The following is a 16,878-nucleotide window of genomic DNA, read 5'->3' as shown; positions in this document are numbered from 1 at the left end:
TGTTTAATTGGGCTCATTCTGTTTTCCTAATATGTGTATTCACTGCTATGAATTTCCCTCGTAAGACTGCTTTCATTGTGTCCCATAGATTCCGATATGTTGTATTGTCATTGTCATTTAATTGAAGGAACTGTCTGATTTCTTCTTTAATTTCCTCTGTGATCCATTGGTTATTCAGAAGTGTGTTGTTCAATTTCCATGTGTTTATGAAATTTTTTGAGTTTCTTTTGCTATGGATCTCCAATTTCATTGCACTATGGTCTGATAATCTACAGGGGATAACTTCAATTCCTTTGCACTTACTTAAACATGTTCTATGTGTGAGTATGTGGTCTATTTTGGAGAATGACCCATGTGCAGCTGAGAAGAATGTGTATTCTGATTTTGTGGGGTGGAAGACTCTGGAAACATCTGTTAAGTTCATTTGTTCAAGAGTTCGACTGAGTTCTAGTATTTCATTACTTATTTTTAGTCCAGTTGATCTATCTATTTGTGACAGTGGGGTGTTGAGGTCCCCCACTACAATTGTATTAGTGCATATATGACTTTTCATGTCCATTAGTATTTCTTTTATATAGTTGGGTGCACTAGTGTTTGGTGCATAGATATTTATGATCGTCATATCTTCCTCTTGGATTCTTCCCTTTACAAGGATGTATTGTCCTTCTTCGTCTCTCTTAATCAGTGTTGGTTTGAAATCTACTTGATCTGCAAAGAGGATAGCTACTCCTGCTTTTTTTCGGGTTCCCATCGCATGGAGTATTGTTTTCCACCCTTTAACTTTCAGTCTATGAGTTTCCTTTTGAATTCAGTGTGTTTCTTGTATGCAGCATATTGTTGGATTTTGCTTCTTGACCCATTCTGCCAGTCTATTTCTTTTGATTGGTGAATTGAGACCATTAACGTTGATGGTTATAACTGAAACGTATTGACTTGCCATTGCCATGACTTTTTCTTTTTGTTGGGTTCTCGCCCTTTCCATTTAATTTCTTGTCATGCCAGATGGGTTCATTCTGCTTTGCTTCCTGGGGCTGTGATCCTCAATGTCTGTTCCTAGGATATTGTGTAAAATTCTTTGGAGTGCTGCTTTGGTATTCATGAAGTTCCTAAGGTGCTCTTTGTCATGAAAGTATCTTATTTCTCCATCCATTTTGAAAGATAGTTTTTCAGGGTCCATCAATCTGGGTTGGAGGCTGTTTTCTTTTAGGGCTTCGAATATGTCACTCCAAGCTCTTCTTGCCTTGATGGTTTGCATTGAGAAGTCTGCTGTGATTCTGATAGGCTTTTCTTTGTATGTGATTTGTTTCTTTTCTCTGACTGCTTGGAGAACTTTCTTCTTCTGTTGGGTTTCTGGAATCTTAACAATTATATGCCTATATGTAGATTTGTTTTGATCAAGGCTATTTGGAGTCCTACATGCCTCACTTATCTGTATGTCAAGCTCTTTCCCCCTGCTTGGGAAGTTTTCTGCCATTATTTCTGTGAAGAGATTTTTTATGTCATCTCCACTCTCTCCTGTTTCTTCATTGAGCCCAATCAGTCTTATGTTATTCTTCTTTGCATCATCTAGCAGCTGCTGGATTGATTTCTCATGTTCCCTTAGAATTTTGAAGCAATTTTTCTTTTCCTGGTCACTAATTGCAATCTTATCTTCTATATCTGAAATTCTGTCCTCATATTGGCTCATTCTGCTGTGTAGACTTTCAATGGAGTTTTTCATGTCCTGGAAATCTATTTGCATCTGTTTTATGGATTCCATTTGTTTCTTATGTTGGGATTCCATCATGTTCCTCAGCTCCTCTCTAGATTTATTAATCATGTCTTGCACTAGGGGCAGAATTTCTCCTGTTATCTGAGAAATTAGTTCTGATTTCATTTTTTCCAGATCCCCTTTTGTTGCCAGTTCAGTGAGTCCAGGTGGTTGAGTATCACAGTGTTCCATCTCCTTTCCCTTTGGGGTTGCTGCAGGTGATCTGGAAGTCTGGTTTTGAGACTTATTTACGTGTTTTCTCATTTCGACTCGGCCAGGGGGCTGTTAGCACCTGCACGGATTACCTCCTCTGAGCTGGGTGAGGTGGGACAGGGGCTGCAAGCAGCGGTAGGGATGGTGGCTGGGAAGCCCCTTCTTCTGGACCAGGAGCAGTGGGATGGCAGCTCAGAAGCCCCTCCCTCTGGGCCGGGAGGGGTGGGAGGGATGGTGGCCTGGAAGTCCCTTCCTCTGGGCCAGGAGCAGTGGGACAGAAGATGGCCCAAAAGCTCTTTCCTCTGGGCTGGGGGCAGCGGGAGGGATGGTGACTGGGAAGCCCTGTCCTCTGGACCAGGAGCAGTGGGACGACGGCTCAGAAGCCCCTACCTCTGGGCCGGGAACAGCGAGACTCAGTACCTTGGTCTGGTGGTCTGGTGTCCTCTGTGTCTTTGTAGTGTGGAACCAGGTGGCTGCCTGTCTGCAGCGGGGTGACTGGGCGTCTTCCGCGCGACCCAGGACCTCGGTAGGGCGTGCACAGACCTTCCTGTGTGCAGCAGGCCGATTCGGAGTGTTCTGTGCGACTCAGGACTTTGGCAGGGCATGGGCAGACCTGCCTGTCTGCAGCGGGGTGATTTGGTGTCTTCTGTGCGACTCAGGACCTCGGTAGGGCGTGTACAGACCTGCCTGTCTGCAGAGGGCTGATCCAGCGTGTTCTCTGCGACTCAGGACCTCGGTAGGGCATGGGCAGACCTGCCTGTCTACAGGGGGCCGACTCGGCGTGTTCTGTGGGACCTTGGTCTGGTGGTCTGGTGTCCTGTGTGTCTTTGGAGTGTGGAGCCAGGTGGCTGCCTGTCTGCAGCGGGCTGATTCGGCGTGTTCTGTCCTCTCTAGATTTATTAATCATGTCTTGCACCATGAGCAAAATCTTTGCTATTATCTGAGTAATTATTTCTGATTTCATTTTTCCCAGATCCTCTTTTGTTGCCAGTTCAGAGAGTCCAGGTGGTTGAGTATCAGAGTGCTCCATTTCTTTTCCCTTTGGTGTTGCTGTAGGTGATCTGGGAGTCTGTTTTCGAGGCTTGTTTATGTGTCTTCTCATTTCCACGGGGGGGGGGTTGCTTCTGGCACCCACACGGCTCACCTTCTGTGCCCTAGGAGCTTGGGATGGCAGCATGGGAGCTTCCTTCTGGGTGCTGGGACCGGCTGCTGGGACCGGCTGAGCTTCACTGCCCTAGGAGCCTGGGATGGAGGTGGGGGAGATTCCTTCCGGGTGCTGGGACTGGCTCACCTTCTTGGCCCTAGGAGCCTGGGATAGCAGTGGGGGAGCTTCCTTCCAGGTGCTGGGACTGGCTGAGCTTCACTCCACTCATCTGCTGATGAACATATGGGCTGCTTCCAAGGTTTAGCTATCATGAATTGTGCTGCCATAAACATGAGTATGCATGAATCTCTGTGATATGACTTGAATTCTTTCAAGAAGATACCTAGGAGTAGCTGGGTGAAATGGAATTTCTAGTTTAAGTTGTTTGAGAAATCTCCATAGTGATTTCCATAATGGTTGTCCAGTTTACATTCCGGCCAACTGTGTAGAAGGGTTCCTTTTTCCCTGCAGCCTTTCCAGCATTTTTTTTTTTTGATACCGGGGATTGAACTCAAGACCTTGCGCTTGCGAGGTAGGTGGCACGGCACCACTGAGCTAAATCCCCGGCCCTCCAGCATTTGTTATCATTTGATTTCTTGGTGATGGCCATTCTTTCTGGAGTAAGATGGAACATCAGTGTTGTTTTCATTTATATTTCTTTAATGGCCAGTAATGTTGAATATTTCTTCATGTATTTATTGGCTATATGTACTTCTGTGAAATGTCTATTCATTTTGCTTGCGTATTTTTTGATTGGGTTGCTTATTTTGGGAGGTTAAAGGAGTACTCTGGTTGTTGTGCTGAGAATCAACTGGGAGGGTATGAGAGTTTAAAAAAAGCAGGGAGACTAGTTAAGAGGCTACTGCAGTAATCTAAGTGAGAGATGATGGTGGATGAAACCAGAGGGAAACAATGAAAAAGATGAGAGATAGACTCTGAATATATTTTGGGTTTTTCCCCCCAGAAAGCATTACTAAGGTAAATTTAGCACATAATAAACTGCATATGTTTAAAATGTACAGTTTGATAATTTTGACATATATCTACAACCATAAAACCATCACTATAAGCAAGATAAAAGATACATCCATTATTCCCAAGTTTTCTCATGCCCCTTGCAATCCCATCCCCAGGTAACCACTGATCTATTTTCTGTTGCTATAGCTTAGTTTATATTTTCTAAACTTTATATAAACAGAATGATACAGTATGTGCCCAGTGCTGTCCAGCTTCTTTCACTCAACATAATGATTTTGAATTCATCCAAGTTGTTAGCAGTTCATTTCTGTTTATTGCTGAGTAGGGTTCCATCGTATGGATGCACCATAATTTTTCCTTGCATCTGTTGATGGGTAGTTTCCATTTTTTGAGTATTATATATAGGCAAATCTATGAGTAGAATGGCTGGGCCATGTGATAGGAATATGTTTAACTTTTTAAGAGGCTGTCAAACTGTTTTCCAAAGTGGCTGTACCATTTTACATTCCCACTAGCCAGTGTATGAGTTCCAGTTGTTTTATATCCTTGCCAATACTTGGTACAGTAAGTCTTTCTTAGTTTAGCCATTCTGCTGTTAATTTGTATTTTCCTAATGACTCATAATTGTGAAGATCTTTGTGCTTATCTGGCACCTATGTATCTTCTTTGTTGAAGTGTTATTCAAATCTCATTCCATTTTGAATTGTATTGTATGGTTTCTCCTTGAGTTTTGAGAATTCTTCACATATTGCAGATATAAGTCCTTTATAAGATATATAAATTTCAAATATTCATTCTCAGTTTGTAATTTTGTTTTTCATTCTCTTATTAGTGTCTTTCAAATATCAGAAGTTCTTTATTCTGCATATATTTTGCAGAAAGAGAAAAGGATTTTCTCACAGATTGGTCATGCGATGTAAGAGAAAGAGGAGTCAATGACACTACCACATACCAAGGTTTTTGGAGTCAACAACTAGAAGTTTGATACCAGATGAGCTGGGAAGACCAGGGCAAGCAGCCTGAAAGATGCATGTCATGTCTAGATTCTAGCACAGCAAATGAGTATTGGAGTTGATCTTTGAAACACTCCCTATTCATTTTCTCCCAATGTGTACTGCTTTAGTCGGAGTTCCAATTACTCTAAAAACCATGCATATAATACATAAAATAACTAATGGAAGACTCTTAAGGCTAGGGAAAAGAAGGTAGACTGGGCAGGGATCCTAGGGCAATCCTGTGCTGATACTGGAATTTTTTTTTTTTGTCTTCTAACATACCCTGGCCTTGGTGTGAGAGCATCCTGTAACCCAGAAATTCCAAGGACAAGGAATGTACACAAACTAAGCCCCAAGAAAAGCCCAAGAGGAGGCTGCCCCCACAGAACCCTTCCTGTGTCTTTAGTTTACATCATCATCAATTGAAATTTATTTCACAGCCTGGCTATGCCTTTCTCTCTCAGATTGCGAGGTTTATTTTATTTGTGACCATAAACTCTGTTTGGTGAATCCCTTTTTTATGTACCATTCATTAATGTGACGTGGACAAGGAGATAATGACAAAGCCCAAAATATGTTTGATTTTTAAGATAAAATTATGCTTTAATTTTAATTTCTGATATTTTCCAAGTCGATGAAATCACAAGATTAAAAAGCTATTAAAGTATTTCTTACCAGAAAGCCAGAAAGCAGTAACAAAACCTCAAGGCATTATAAATGAGGCAAGAGTTAAAATAATATTTTTTCTGGATTAAATAATCCCCTTGACACTAAAAATAATAATGTGATTTGAATTTAGGAAATTTTTAAAACAATATTTCCTGCATTTTGAGAAAGTGCATGATTCACAGTCTCTTGTGTATACTAGTTGCTAAATATACATTTAATTGGTGTGTTATTGATTTTTCTAAAATCCAAATTGATTCGCTTGATATAAATACCTTTTCACCTTTTATTACAGTCAATAAATTTTACAAGTCTATATGGTGAACTACAAAGGGTGTGAGAAGAACTCAGTCCTAATGAGAAAAGCATAATCTTAGTTGGCTTACTTTTGTTGGAATGAATATTTAGAGCAAGTATCATTAATTTTGGTAAAGGCGTTAAGCAGATATAATTTAATAATTATAAGACATTCACATATGACCTGATCTAATATTCAAATTTTTTGACATGAAATGATTAAATAGGACTTTTTATTTATTTTTATCAAAGACTTAATTCTTGGTTTTTTGGACACAAACCAATGGTATTATGACTTTGGGCACTTTCCATTACGAGAATTTTCATCATTTATTTCTTCACTTTGCAGTTAGTCAGGATTTTTTCAGAATTAAATCTTAGCTTAAATTTTAGTCATTCCAAATCAACATCACTTACATCTGCTATACTGAGTTACAAATATACCTGGACAAGCATTGAAATGCAACAGAAGCTTGCTCCTGCCAGCTAGATAACCTTCTTGTTGAATTTCTCCATCTTCAGAGGACATATAAGCAGTGAAGTTAAACTTAGCTCAGATATGGCACATGACACTAATCTCAAACAACCTTCTGAACTTTTTTGTCTAAATTACTAACATTCTTGTCTCTTATCTTTGTGGTGCCAGCAATCTACTATGTATGGAGTTCAGATTATGTAGAAGAAGAACTATAATCAATGGCAGGGATAAGAGTTTCCAACAATAAATGTTATTAGTCAAGATAAGTTTTTTTAAAAGTTAATTTAATCGGTACATTTTAGGTATACAATATAATGACATTCATCACTGGAAATTTGTACCTTTACATAATCTCTCTTGGTTCTTATTTTTTCCCCATTCCCCTGCCCTCCCTTCAACCCCTCCATCCCTCCCTATTTACAAAGACTTTGTTTCCATTTTCTCATATTAATTCCGTTCCCTTCTTTCCTTTCCCCTACCCCTCCCACTTCCCCTTCCCCTTTGCCCCTTTTCTTCCTATTTCACATTGCCTATTATACCTTTTAGTCTTTATTTACACTTTCAGTTAAGATAAGTTTTGATTATGAAAGTGTTAAAACATTTTCAAAAGGATCTTAAAAATGACTAAAATGGCTGCCATTTTAATTGCTATTTGGCATTTAGACTAGCTGCTAATGAACAAAAAATTCCCATTAGGAGAAAAGTGAGAAAAGCAGCTGAGAACATTTCATATCTGGGAGAAAAATATGAAGAAAGTATCTAAGAATTATTTATCTACTCTTTTCTGTGGAAAATCAGGAGTAATTCAGCCAGAGGGCTAAATGCATGGGGAAAAATAATGTTCTTAAGGAAAATCAAGATCCACTGGAATTCCAAAATTGTTCTGTAATATTATTCCATGTCACCGAGATATAGTATTAAGCTATGTTTTAATATCTTATTGTTTTGTATAAACTCTAGGGAACAAGATGATATAATATAGTGAACATTCATTCATTCATTACATCATTAATATTTGTTGAACACCTTCTACATGCCAGATACTTTCCAGCTTCTAGGCAGACGTGAACCCAGAGCTCGAAATATTTATCCTTATGCAACTTATATTTTATGAGGTAGACAGACAATAAACAAATAAGGAACATCTCTTATGGTGTCACATGCTGTGGAGAAGATAAAGCAGGGATGGGGGACAGGAATTCTGGTGGTGGGAGCATTCCTTCCCTCAAATTTTAAAGAGCAGTCAGGGAACGTTTTTCTAAGAAGCCAGTATGTAAGCAAAGATCTGAAGATGGTGAGGAATAGGCCAGGAAGACATCTGGGGGAAGAGTGTTCTAGAGAAAGGGCATGCCTAACACAGAGGGGCTGAGGCATGAATGTGCTTGTGATCTGAGGCCAATATGACAGGAACTGAGTGAGAGAAGGGAAAAGTAGAAAGAAGTGAAAACAGAAAGCTCTCAGGAAATCAAGCTGTACAGCAGATTAAGAAAAAAATATTTGAGAAGAGAGGCCAGGATTCAAGAGTCACTGGTATTTACACGTGTGTCCTATTTATTTCACTTAAGAGTATTACCTCAATGTGTATCCATTTAGCTATAAATGTCTCTAATTTCTCATTATGTAAAGGTACAAATTTCCAATGATGAATGTCATTATATTGTATATATAAAATGTACCAATAAAATTAATTAAAAAAAAGAGTCACTGGTGTACAGACAGCATTCAAAGCCAAGAAAACTAGTCAAGGTCTTGAAGGGCCTGAGTATAGATGGAGAAAAAGAGCAAGAGCAGGGCCTGAGGCCAGTGGCACTCCAACCTCAAGAGATAAGTGAGGAGACATGAGGACAAATCAGCAAGATCTGAGGAGGTGCAGCCGGAGTGGTAGTTGGGAAACCAGGAGATCAGATGTCCTGGAAGCCAAGCAGAGATAAGTGTTTCAGGAGGATGGATGTCCAATGTTGCTGAGAGGCCACAAAGGACAAGCTCTGGGATGTGACCCTTAGACTTAACAACGTGAAGGTCAGTAGTGATTTGATGAGATCTGGGTTTTTTTGTTTATTTGTTTTGTATTGTTTTTGTGGTGGTGGGGATAGAAACCAGAGCCTCAAGTATGCTGGGCAAGTGCTGTACCACTGAGCTACACTCCCAGCCTGACAAGAGCTGTTCTAGTGAAGTTGGTAGGACTGTGACCATGACTAACGAGGGTTCAAGAGAAAAGGATGGGAGAAGTTGGAGGAAGTGAGCACAGAGGACCCTGTCTATGAGTTTTGGTATTAAGACAAACAGAGAATACGGGCAGAAGCTGCAGGAGGTTGTAGGATCATGAGAAGGTATATGTAAATATGCATATAAATTATAGCTTGTTAGATCCAAAAGAGACAGAAAACTGATGACTCAGGAAAGGAGAAAAGTGTTGGAACAATGTCACTGAGTAAGTGAAAATGACAGAATCTGGTATATATATGTTAGGGAAGTAGATAGGCTGAATTAAAATCCTGGTTCCAACATCGACAACTTCTGTAACTTGGGGCAAGATATTTTTGGGGCAGGACAAGATTATTAACCTCTCAGAGCACTAGTTTTCTTACCTATACAGTAAGAATTTCTTAGAATTACTGAATTGTATATTTTAATCAAACAGTACTATTTCATTTATGCCTCAAGTTATAGGTTTTCTTTATACTCATTGGAAAGATGGAAGGAATATAAAAAGATTTCCTAAAATGTGCCTTTTCTAGAGGACAGTAAATTCTTATCTAGTATTTATTGCAAAAGTTAAAGCACATGGCCACACTGAAAATAGTTAATCACTTTATTATAATATAGTATTATTTTAGTTGTTCAGATTGCATCTTTGAAAGACACACTGGCAGAGAACAAACAGGCCTTCTTTTGGTATTCTGTCTTAATTTGTTCTTGTACTCTTGTTTGCTGGCTACTTGCCACTTGAATGTTTGTAGATAATGTGCAGGAACAGCAAACAAGATGATAAAAACTAATGGAAAATGGTTAGAAAAAGAAAAGGTGAAAAGAGTCACCTTATAGAGCAATACACTATGGTCACCGTAAGTGTTCAAACACAGTGTGGCTGGCGACCTGTGGGTTCACATACCTTAAGCCATGGGTGATTCAGTGCTTCATAAACAGTGATCCTCTCAGCTGGATCCAGCATCAGCATGCGACGAACTAGGTCTTTGGCACTTTCAGAGATATGGCTCCACTGCCTTGGATTCATCTGAAGAGAAGAAAAGGAAAATTACATAGTTATCCTCAGCAAGAAATTAACATTTATTATTATTACTGTCTTTAATATTCCTATACTGTTTCAGTGTGAATAAAATTCTCAGAGCAAAGAACAGCAATCTGCTTCTAAAAGGCTTGCTTTCTGAGAAAGAAAAGGACAAACAATGCTTTATTGTTCATTATATGAGAATACGCAACAGCAAATATTCCATGCATGTTCTTGTTATCGTATTGTTATATTTTCAGTAATTAAAGGATAGAATGCTCATGATTCCAGTTTCTACCTTTAGACATTTCAGCTAAAGAGACTAGCACATCATGATCCAGAAAGGACTGAAATAAAATTTTGAAATTAAAGAAACATTTTAAAAACATGTTTGTAAAATTAGGATCCGTAAATGTAAAGGTATGAAAAATCATTAATAGGATATTTTGGTCAGATTATATAAATTTCATTATTTAGGAAAAGATACTATTATTATAACGCTACAAAATAACTAATTCACTCATACACTGTCCTCAGTGAAGTTACTTTTGTCTTTCTTTTATAGATGTAACAACTAAACAACAAGGTAAACTGACTAAAATCAAACAAAAACAATTATGAGTTGTGTGAAAGACTTCTGGGAGATAGTAAGGGTCTGTAAAGAAAAAGCTAGAAGGCTCCCGGGAAAGGGGACGTGGCTGAGAAATCAGAAAAAAAGGGATGGAGTAGGGCCTCGTTCCCTACTCGGCATCAGGAAGCTGTGGGATTGGAAGAGCTGATAGCTGCCTGATGACAGGAACTTAAGCAATGTCATAGCTTTTTCTCTTTCTTTTTCTGGTGCTGGTGATTGAACCCAGGTCCTCACACATGCAGCACAAACGCTCCTCCACTGAGATACACCCCCAGCCCAATGTCCTGGCTTTAATCAGTAAAGACCTATGTTACCTTCTAAGGGAGAAAGATGGAGAATGAACTTTACAACACTTTAAAGCCAAATGAAATCACAGTACTTCCCTCGTAGCACAAAGGAATTAACTCAATTTGGCCAAGGGCTAGCAACAGACACAGCTCTAGCTAAGGGGCGGTGTCCTACTTCTAAGGGTAGATGAGGAAGGAAAAGTGTTTCCATGTTAGGGATAGCTCTTAAAAGTGGGGGCTGTTCCATTTTCTTTTCCAAACAGGCAGAATTCCAAATAGCAGTCACTTTTGTCTGTCAAATCCCATGAAGGTAAACGTCATGAGATGGTGTGAATATTGTCATCCCACTGGAACTGTGGTCAACTGACCAGTTTGGAATAAGGAAGTGAGTAAATAGACAGGGCTTGATAGTCTTTCTCTCCCTTTCCCAACTTGGGATTGATGTGCTTTTTTCTTTTTTACAGGAACACCAAAACAAGTCTCTATTTTAACAGGGCCTGTGCTACAGCACAGTGGGGCTAGTACACAGGAGGGAGCCCTCCTAGGCTAAAACCCAAGAAGTGCCTGAAGTGCTGGTTATGTAGCAGCTTGCAGGCCTGTTTCAGGGAAGGAGGGCTGAAACCAGGGAATCTTCTGGAAGGCTTGCTGTGAATGTTGGGTATGCAAATAAAAGGCCCAGCTCCCTTCTCTCCTGGTCTTGATGTGCTCTTGAAAGTCTCAATGATTTCTCCCTGGCAAAGGGGTTGAAAAATCATCTGGAAATGATGGCAAGATTTCTGAGATGAGCCAAGGTTTGGAACGATACTTCCCTGTTCTTTTTACGAGGAAGTCCAATACAGGGTTTTAGATTCCTAGTAGATAAAATTAATTTAGGAGGTTGAGTCTATAAAAGGGAACAAAACTAGGCAATAAAACAATCTCATTTATGTATCTTAGAACCTTGCTGTGTAGGTACCACTTGGCTACCTGTGACAATGGTATGAGATGCCCCTGCACCATATATATAAATATAAGTAGTTAGGGAAATACTATTTTTGTACTTTATTTAAAAAGTATTTTAATTGAGTTTAAATGTTAGTATGTATTTCAGTTAAATGGTAGTCTCTGACATTTACCTTAAAACATCCACTAAGCTAGCAAATGAGAATGAAAGTCAAATTAAAATGATTTTAAGAGGAGTAGTAGCCTATAATTCAAAGAAACTGTATTTAAAAGATGTCATCTAATTCTTCTTGAAAATATCCATTAAGATCAAGGATTTTGTTAACAGTTCTTTTGTTAAGAACCACCAGGGTTCTGAAATGATTTTTTTTGAGATCTAGTTAAAAATAATCTAGTACTATGTAGAATACAAATACAGAACAAAAGGGAATGGGACCAAGAGATGGAAGAGAGAAAGGAGCAGAGGGGAAAGGGATAAAAAAATAAAGAAAGAACATTCTATGATCTCTAAAAATAAAATGGAAAATAATGTTTTTTTGTTTATTTGTTTGTTTCCCTTGGATTTTTGAGACAGGGTCTCACTCTGTGGTGCAGGTTGGCTTTGAACTCACTATGTAGCTCTAGGCTGGCCTGAGACTCACAGTGATCCTCCTGTCTCAGCCTCCCAAGTACTGGGATTACACACATGTGCCACTATGCCCAGCTAAGAATTTGCATAATATACTCATTTGCAATTTCTTTAAATACCATATCTTAGGTAAATTGAAATCCACATTTAAATTGTAATATAATGCTTTGAAGATGTTGTCAGCAATAAATTCTAAGAATGCACTGCTAAGTAAATTTTAAAAAAAGACTGGCTATATATATTAACTATTGAAGCTAGGGTTCTCTACTCTTTTTTTCCCACCAGTACTGGGGACTGAACTCAGGGCATCTGTACTGAGGTATATCATCAGCCCTTTTTAAATTTTTTTTATTTTGAGACAATGTCTTGCTAAATCACTAAATTGCCCAGGTTGGGCAACTAAACTTACAATCCTCCTGCCTCAGCCTTCCAAAGTGCTAGGATTATAGGCATACACCACCATGCCTGGCTTCTCCACTCTTTTTGTTTGTTTAAAAATTTCTATAATAAAAAGTAAAAATGAATACTGACAGAATCATATCACAGTGTATATACTATATATATATATATATATGGATATATTTAAAGACTCATGAGGTTCATTGTAGGTAGCAGAGATGAATCTATACTTCAAACTAAGCTGTTGAAAACCCAGGCCTTTCGTAAGGAAAGTCATGACTAAGAGGCAAGATTAGCCAAATAAAACAGCAAAGTTACTAACAGTAAATAAATTTCTCACCTAGGTACAGAAATTATGATATAGCTGCCACCATCCATCTTACTATAGTACCGTTACTATTTCTTTGGAAGAAGGAATTTTAAAATTCATTTGTGGGCATTGTGAACAGTCTTAAGTTTGTAACCAAGAAACAAAAATAACTATTCAGTATTTTAAAAATAGACAAAAATCAAATACCAGACACTGTTGGAGTGAAGCACATTGCCTTGGGAACTAGGCAGTCTAGCAACTGAACAAACACAAAGGACGATTCTATAGTTAGCAAATGCCTCTAACTCAAAAAGGCAGGTGGGAGATTTAAATATATGGTACCTACATCATAAATTGCTGACAGGATTAAATGAGTTAATATAACTAAAATGCTTACTTCACAGAACAAGAAATACAAATAGTCAACAAATATATGAAAAAATGTTCAACATTTTTGGCCATAGAGATATGCAAATTAAAACAACCCTAAGATTCCATTTTATTCCAGAAAGAATGGCAATCATTAAGAAATCAAGCAACAAATGCTGGTGTGGCTGTGGTGAAAAAGGAACCCTCCTTCATTGCTGATGGAAATGCAAACTAGTAACAACTATTATGGAAATCAGTAAGGAGATTTCTCAAAGAACTGAAATTAGAAAGAAAATTCCATGTGACTCACCTATATATGCTAGGTATCTTCCTCAAAGAGCCGAAGTCATCATACTACAGCGAGACATGCATACCAATATTTGTAGCAGCATAACCTGTAATAGCTAAATCCTAGAAGCAGCCTGTATACCCATCAACAGATGACTAGATAAAGAAAATGTGGCATCTATATGTAGTGGAATACTACTCGGCTATAAAGAATGACAGATTTTAGACATTTGTAGGAAAATGGATGCACCTGGAAAATACAATGTTAAGTGAAATAAACCAGACACACAAGCTTGAATACCATATGGTATCTCTCATTTGAGTGAAGCAAAGCACAAAGAGAAGAATAAAGGATGAATAGAAGGCGACACGGGGGTAGATTTCTCACAATAGGGAAGAGGACCAAAGGATCAAGGGCAAGGAGTGAGGAGGAGGGGAAGGGGAAATAAGAATAAAGATGTGCCATGTACAAGATCCTAATAACCTCAATTAATGTAAATATTATATACCATAACATGTCCTAAGATTAATATCAACAAGAATAAAAATTGGGATGGGAGGGCTGGGGATTTAGTGATCGCCAGTACCAAAAAAAAAAAAAAAATTGGGATGGGGAGCTGGAGGAGGAGGAAGAGGGTAGGGGAAGGATATTAAAAAAAGAAACAAACTGTAGTACGTTCATGTAACCATTCCCTAAGATGACTGTAAACTACATGTACTGCAAACATGTATGAATAGAACAAAATTTTGAAAAAGTGCTTAGAGCAGTTCCTGGCAATACTAAGTGCTAAGTTTCAGTTAACTACCATTATTGCTAGTATTATTATTATGCTGATGAATTACTAATTGTATATCTTTCCATATGTTAGTTAGTTCACTGGACTTGGCAAAATTCAGCCAGAAAGCCCAGGCTGTGCATTCCTGATAGCTACTCACAATTTGCAGGGACTCGAGGGGGATGGCTACTTATAAGCAATTTCCTGAGGTATTTGGTTACTTTCAAAATACTGATTTTATAGCTCAGTGGGCAACTGACTCTTAGGAAAAGAAGAAAAATCTATACTTGAAACGTCTTTCTCTATTACAGAGTTTTGGCAGACATCTTAAACCAAACCAAACCAAACCAATCCAAACCAAACCAAACCAAACCAAACCAAACCAAACCAAACCAAACCAAACCAAACCAAGACAACAAACCTGTATGCACTGATGAACTGATGGTGCACAAGGCAAAGTCTACACCATTTTCACTCTCACAAGCTTTTGTTATGGCTTAAAAGGATAAGGCTGCAAGTCTGAAACTATTTTGCCTTGGCTTGCCTGCCCTCCTTTCCTCCCTTCCTTCCCTCTCTCTTTTTAAGTCCCATATAAAATTCTAACATTGCTGAGGAACTGAAAAGAGAACTTTGGAGCCTCACAGTTTGAGAATCTTGTGTTACATAAACCTTAAATGAGTAGAAAGTTTCTATAATAATGGGAAGAAAAATAATTTCCCCAGCAGACACTGCCCTGGCCTGACAGGCGGACCCCTGCCACACTTTCCCTGCCCAGGCCCCTAGTCCCCGCTGGCTGTATGTGGTGCTACAGGGCAAAAGGGGCCTTAAAAAGAGCTGGAGTAGTGAAATCGACCTTTAGCTTATTTACTTTCTAACAGTCCTTAGGTCTTTTTGATATAGACATTCACAATGTCAGTAATGACTCACATTTTTTAATAATGAAAGTAATAATTCAATAATCACAATCTGTGACAACACACGAGGTTTCGGACACACAGTGGCCAAAGAAGAATACGAATGTTTAAGTCACATGAAAATACTTCTAAATTATAGTTGTGATACTGGCAATTTCCATTTATCCTGCAATGTAAATGGTAAAAGTTTTGGTTGTGCTGGCATATATTTAAAGTTAAGATAAGGAATGACTAAAAGTACCTGGATGATATTTTCATTTTAACTTGCCAAATTAAGCTAAACACTTTAAAAATGAAGGCCTTTCTTCAACTACATAAAGAAGGGCCACAGAAGTTTTCTTCATCTGGATGATAGTTCAGCTGACAGCATCTCAGAAAACTTACTCTTCACCAGGCTTTGGGCCCACCCTGTAAACAGAGAGCTTTCTTCTGATTGGGTAACTGAGTGGCAGCCCACCATGAGCAGAGACAGACACTAACTTAAAAACACACTTTTCAGGATAATTTGATTTCAGTGGAAAAATAAAATTATCAAATTACATTACCTTATATTTTCCTTTAATGATGCCTTCAAACAATCTTTCCTTGGTTCCGTAAAAAGGCAAACAACCACTGAGCAGGATGAAAAGGATCACGCCGCAACCCCAGACATCCACAGGCTTTCCATAAGGCTCTCTTTTGACCACCTCTGGGGCCATAAAGTGAGGTGTTCCAACGCGCCCTACATTTAAAACAATGATAGTAGTAAGGAAAACTGTTTACATAAAATAAGGCTTTCTACTTGAAAACTGAAAATAATAGAACAATAACAATCTGAACAAAAAGTTTTTATATATATATTTTTTTCTCTCACCTCCTCTCCCCATTAAATGAAGTTAACAGAAGGAAAAAAAATGATTTATGAATCACCTCTTGAAATTTTCAAGCCCAGGACCCTGGTACTCCCTCTGGAATTCTGCATGCTACATAGTAGACACTCATGTATTTCTTGCTTCATGAAGAAGTTTTAATTTTCTAATTTGGAGCAGAGGCAGGTGCAAGAGTTAGCAGGCAGAGTCTGTACCAGCCCAGGAAAGAGATGAGAGGGCTGCCTCTGGCAGAGGCAGAGTCAGGGAGAGGAGAGGGCAGGAGGGAGAAAAAGACCATGGCAAAAACGTAACTTTTGATTGCCAAGTGGAAATTCCCCAGGAAACCTAATGCAGAGAACTTTTATTTGGAATATTGATTTAAATCTGAAATCCTGTTCAGTTGATTTTATGAGTTGATAGAAGCAGTTCATAATGGTTAGTAGTATTTTGTTAGAATAGAAATTCATAGCTTCCTCCTAACATTAACATTTTGAAGAGAATGAGAGCAAATAAATGACATACACCAAAGTAAAACCATGAAGCTCCTCCTGTTCATTCCTCTTTGACCTTCAACTTTCTTTAAAGAGCTCCCCCTCCAAAAAAACTAGTTTTCTGGAAGGAATCTGATATGTTGTTTGCACATTAATATCAATCTCTAACTCAGTATCTCAAAGGGAGTCTTTTTTTTTCTACTGTGAAATAAAAGGCTTGTACCCTGTAGGGAAATTACTGTGGG

General features: G+C 38.6%; 1 protein-coding gene across 17 annotated transcripts in view; it reads right to left on the bottom strand.

Annotated features, from left to right (window-relative positions):
• Cask (calcium/calmodulin dependent serine protein kinase) overlaps nt 1-16,878 on the bottom strand; it is a 381,402-nt gene that overhangs the window by 129,747 nt on the left and 234,777 nt on the right. For all 17 annotated transcript variants that reach the window (XM_087189842.1, XM_004850000.4, XM_004849999.4 and 14 more), the window contains exons 7-8: nt 15,840-16,015; nt 9,634-9,756 (exon numbers count right to left, since the gene is read on the bottom strand). In XM_087189842.1, the coding sequence (XP_087045968.1) occupies nt 9,634-9,756; nt 15,840-16,015 (299 nt within the window). The remainder of the gene's footprint in view (nt 1-9,633; nt 9,757-15,839; nt 16,016-16,878) is intronic.

This window comes from Heterocephalus glaber, unplaced genomic scaffold, assembly GCF_053883595.1.
Source record: "Heterocephalus glaber isolate CG9 unplaced genomic scaffold, H.glaber_assembly_v1.0 deba00001547, whole genome shotgun sequence".
In the NCBI taxonomy this organism is placed as follows: domain Eukaryota; kingdom Metazoa; phylum Chordata; class Mammalia; order Rodentia; family Bathyergidae; genus Heterocephalus; species Heterocephalus glaber.
Note: the sequence above shows the minus strand (reverse complement) of the source record. Positions and strands in the feature narration are given on the sequence as shown.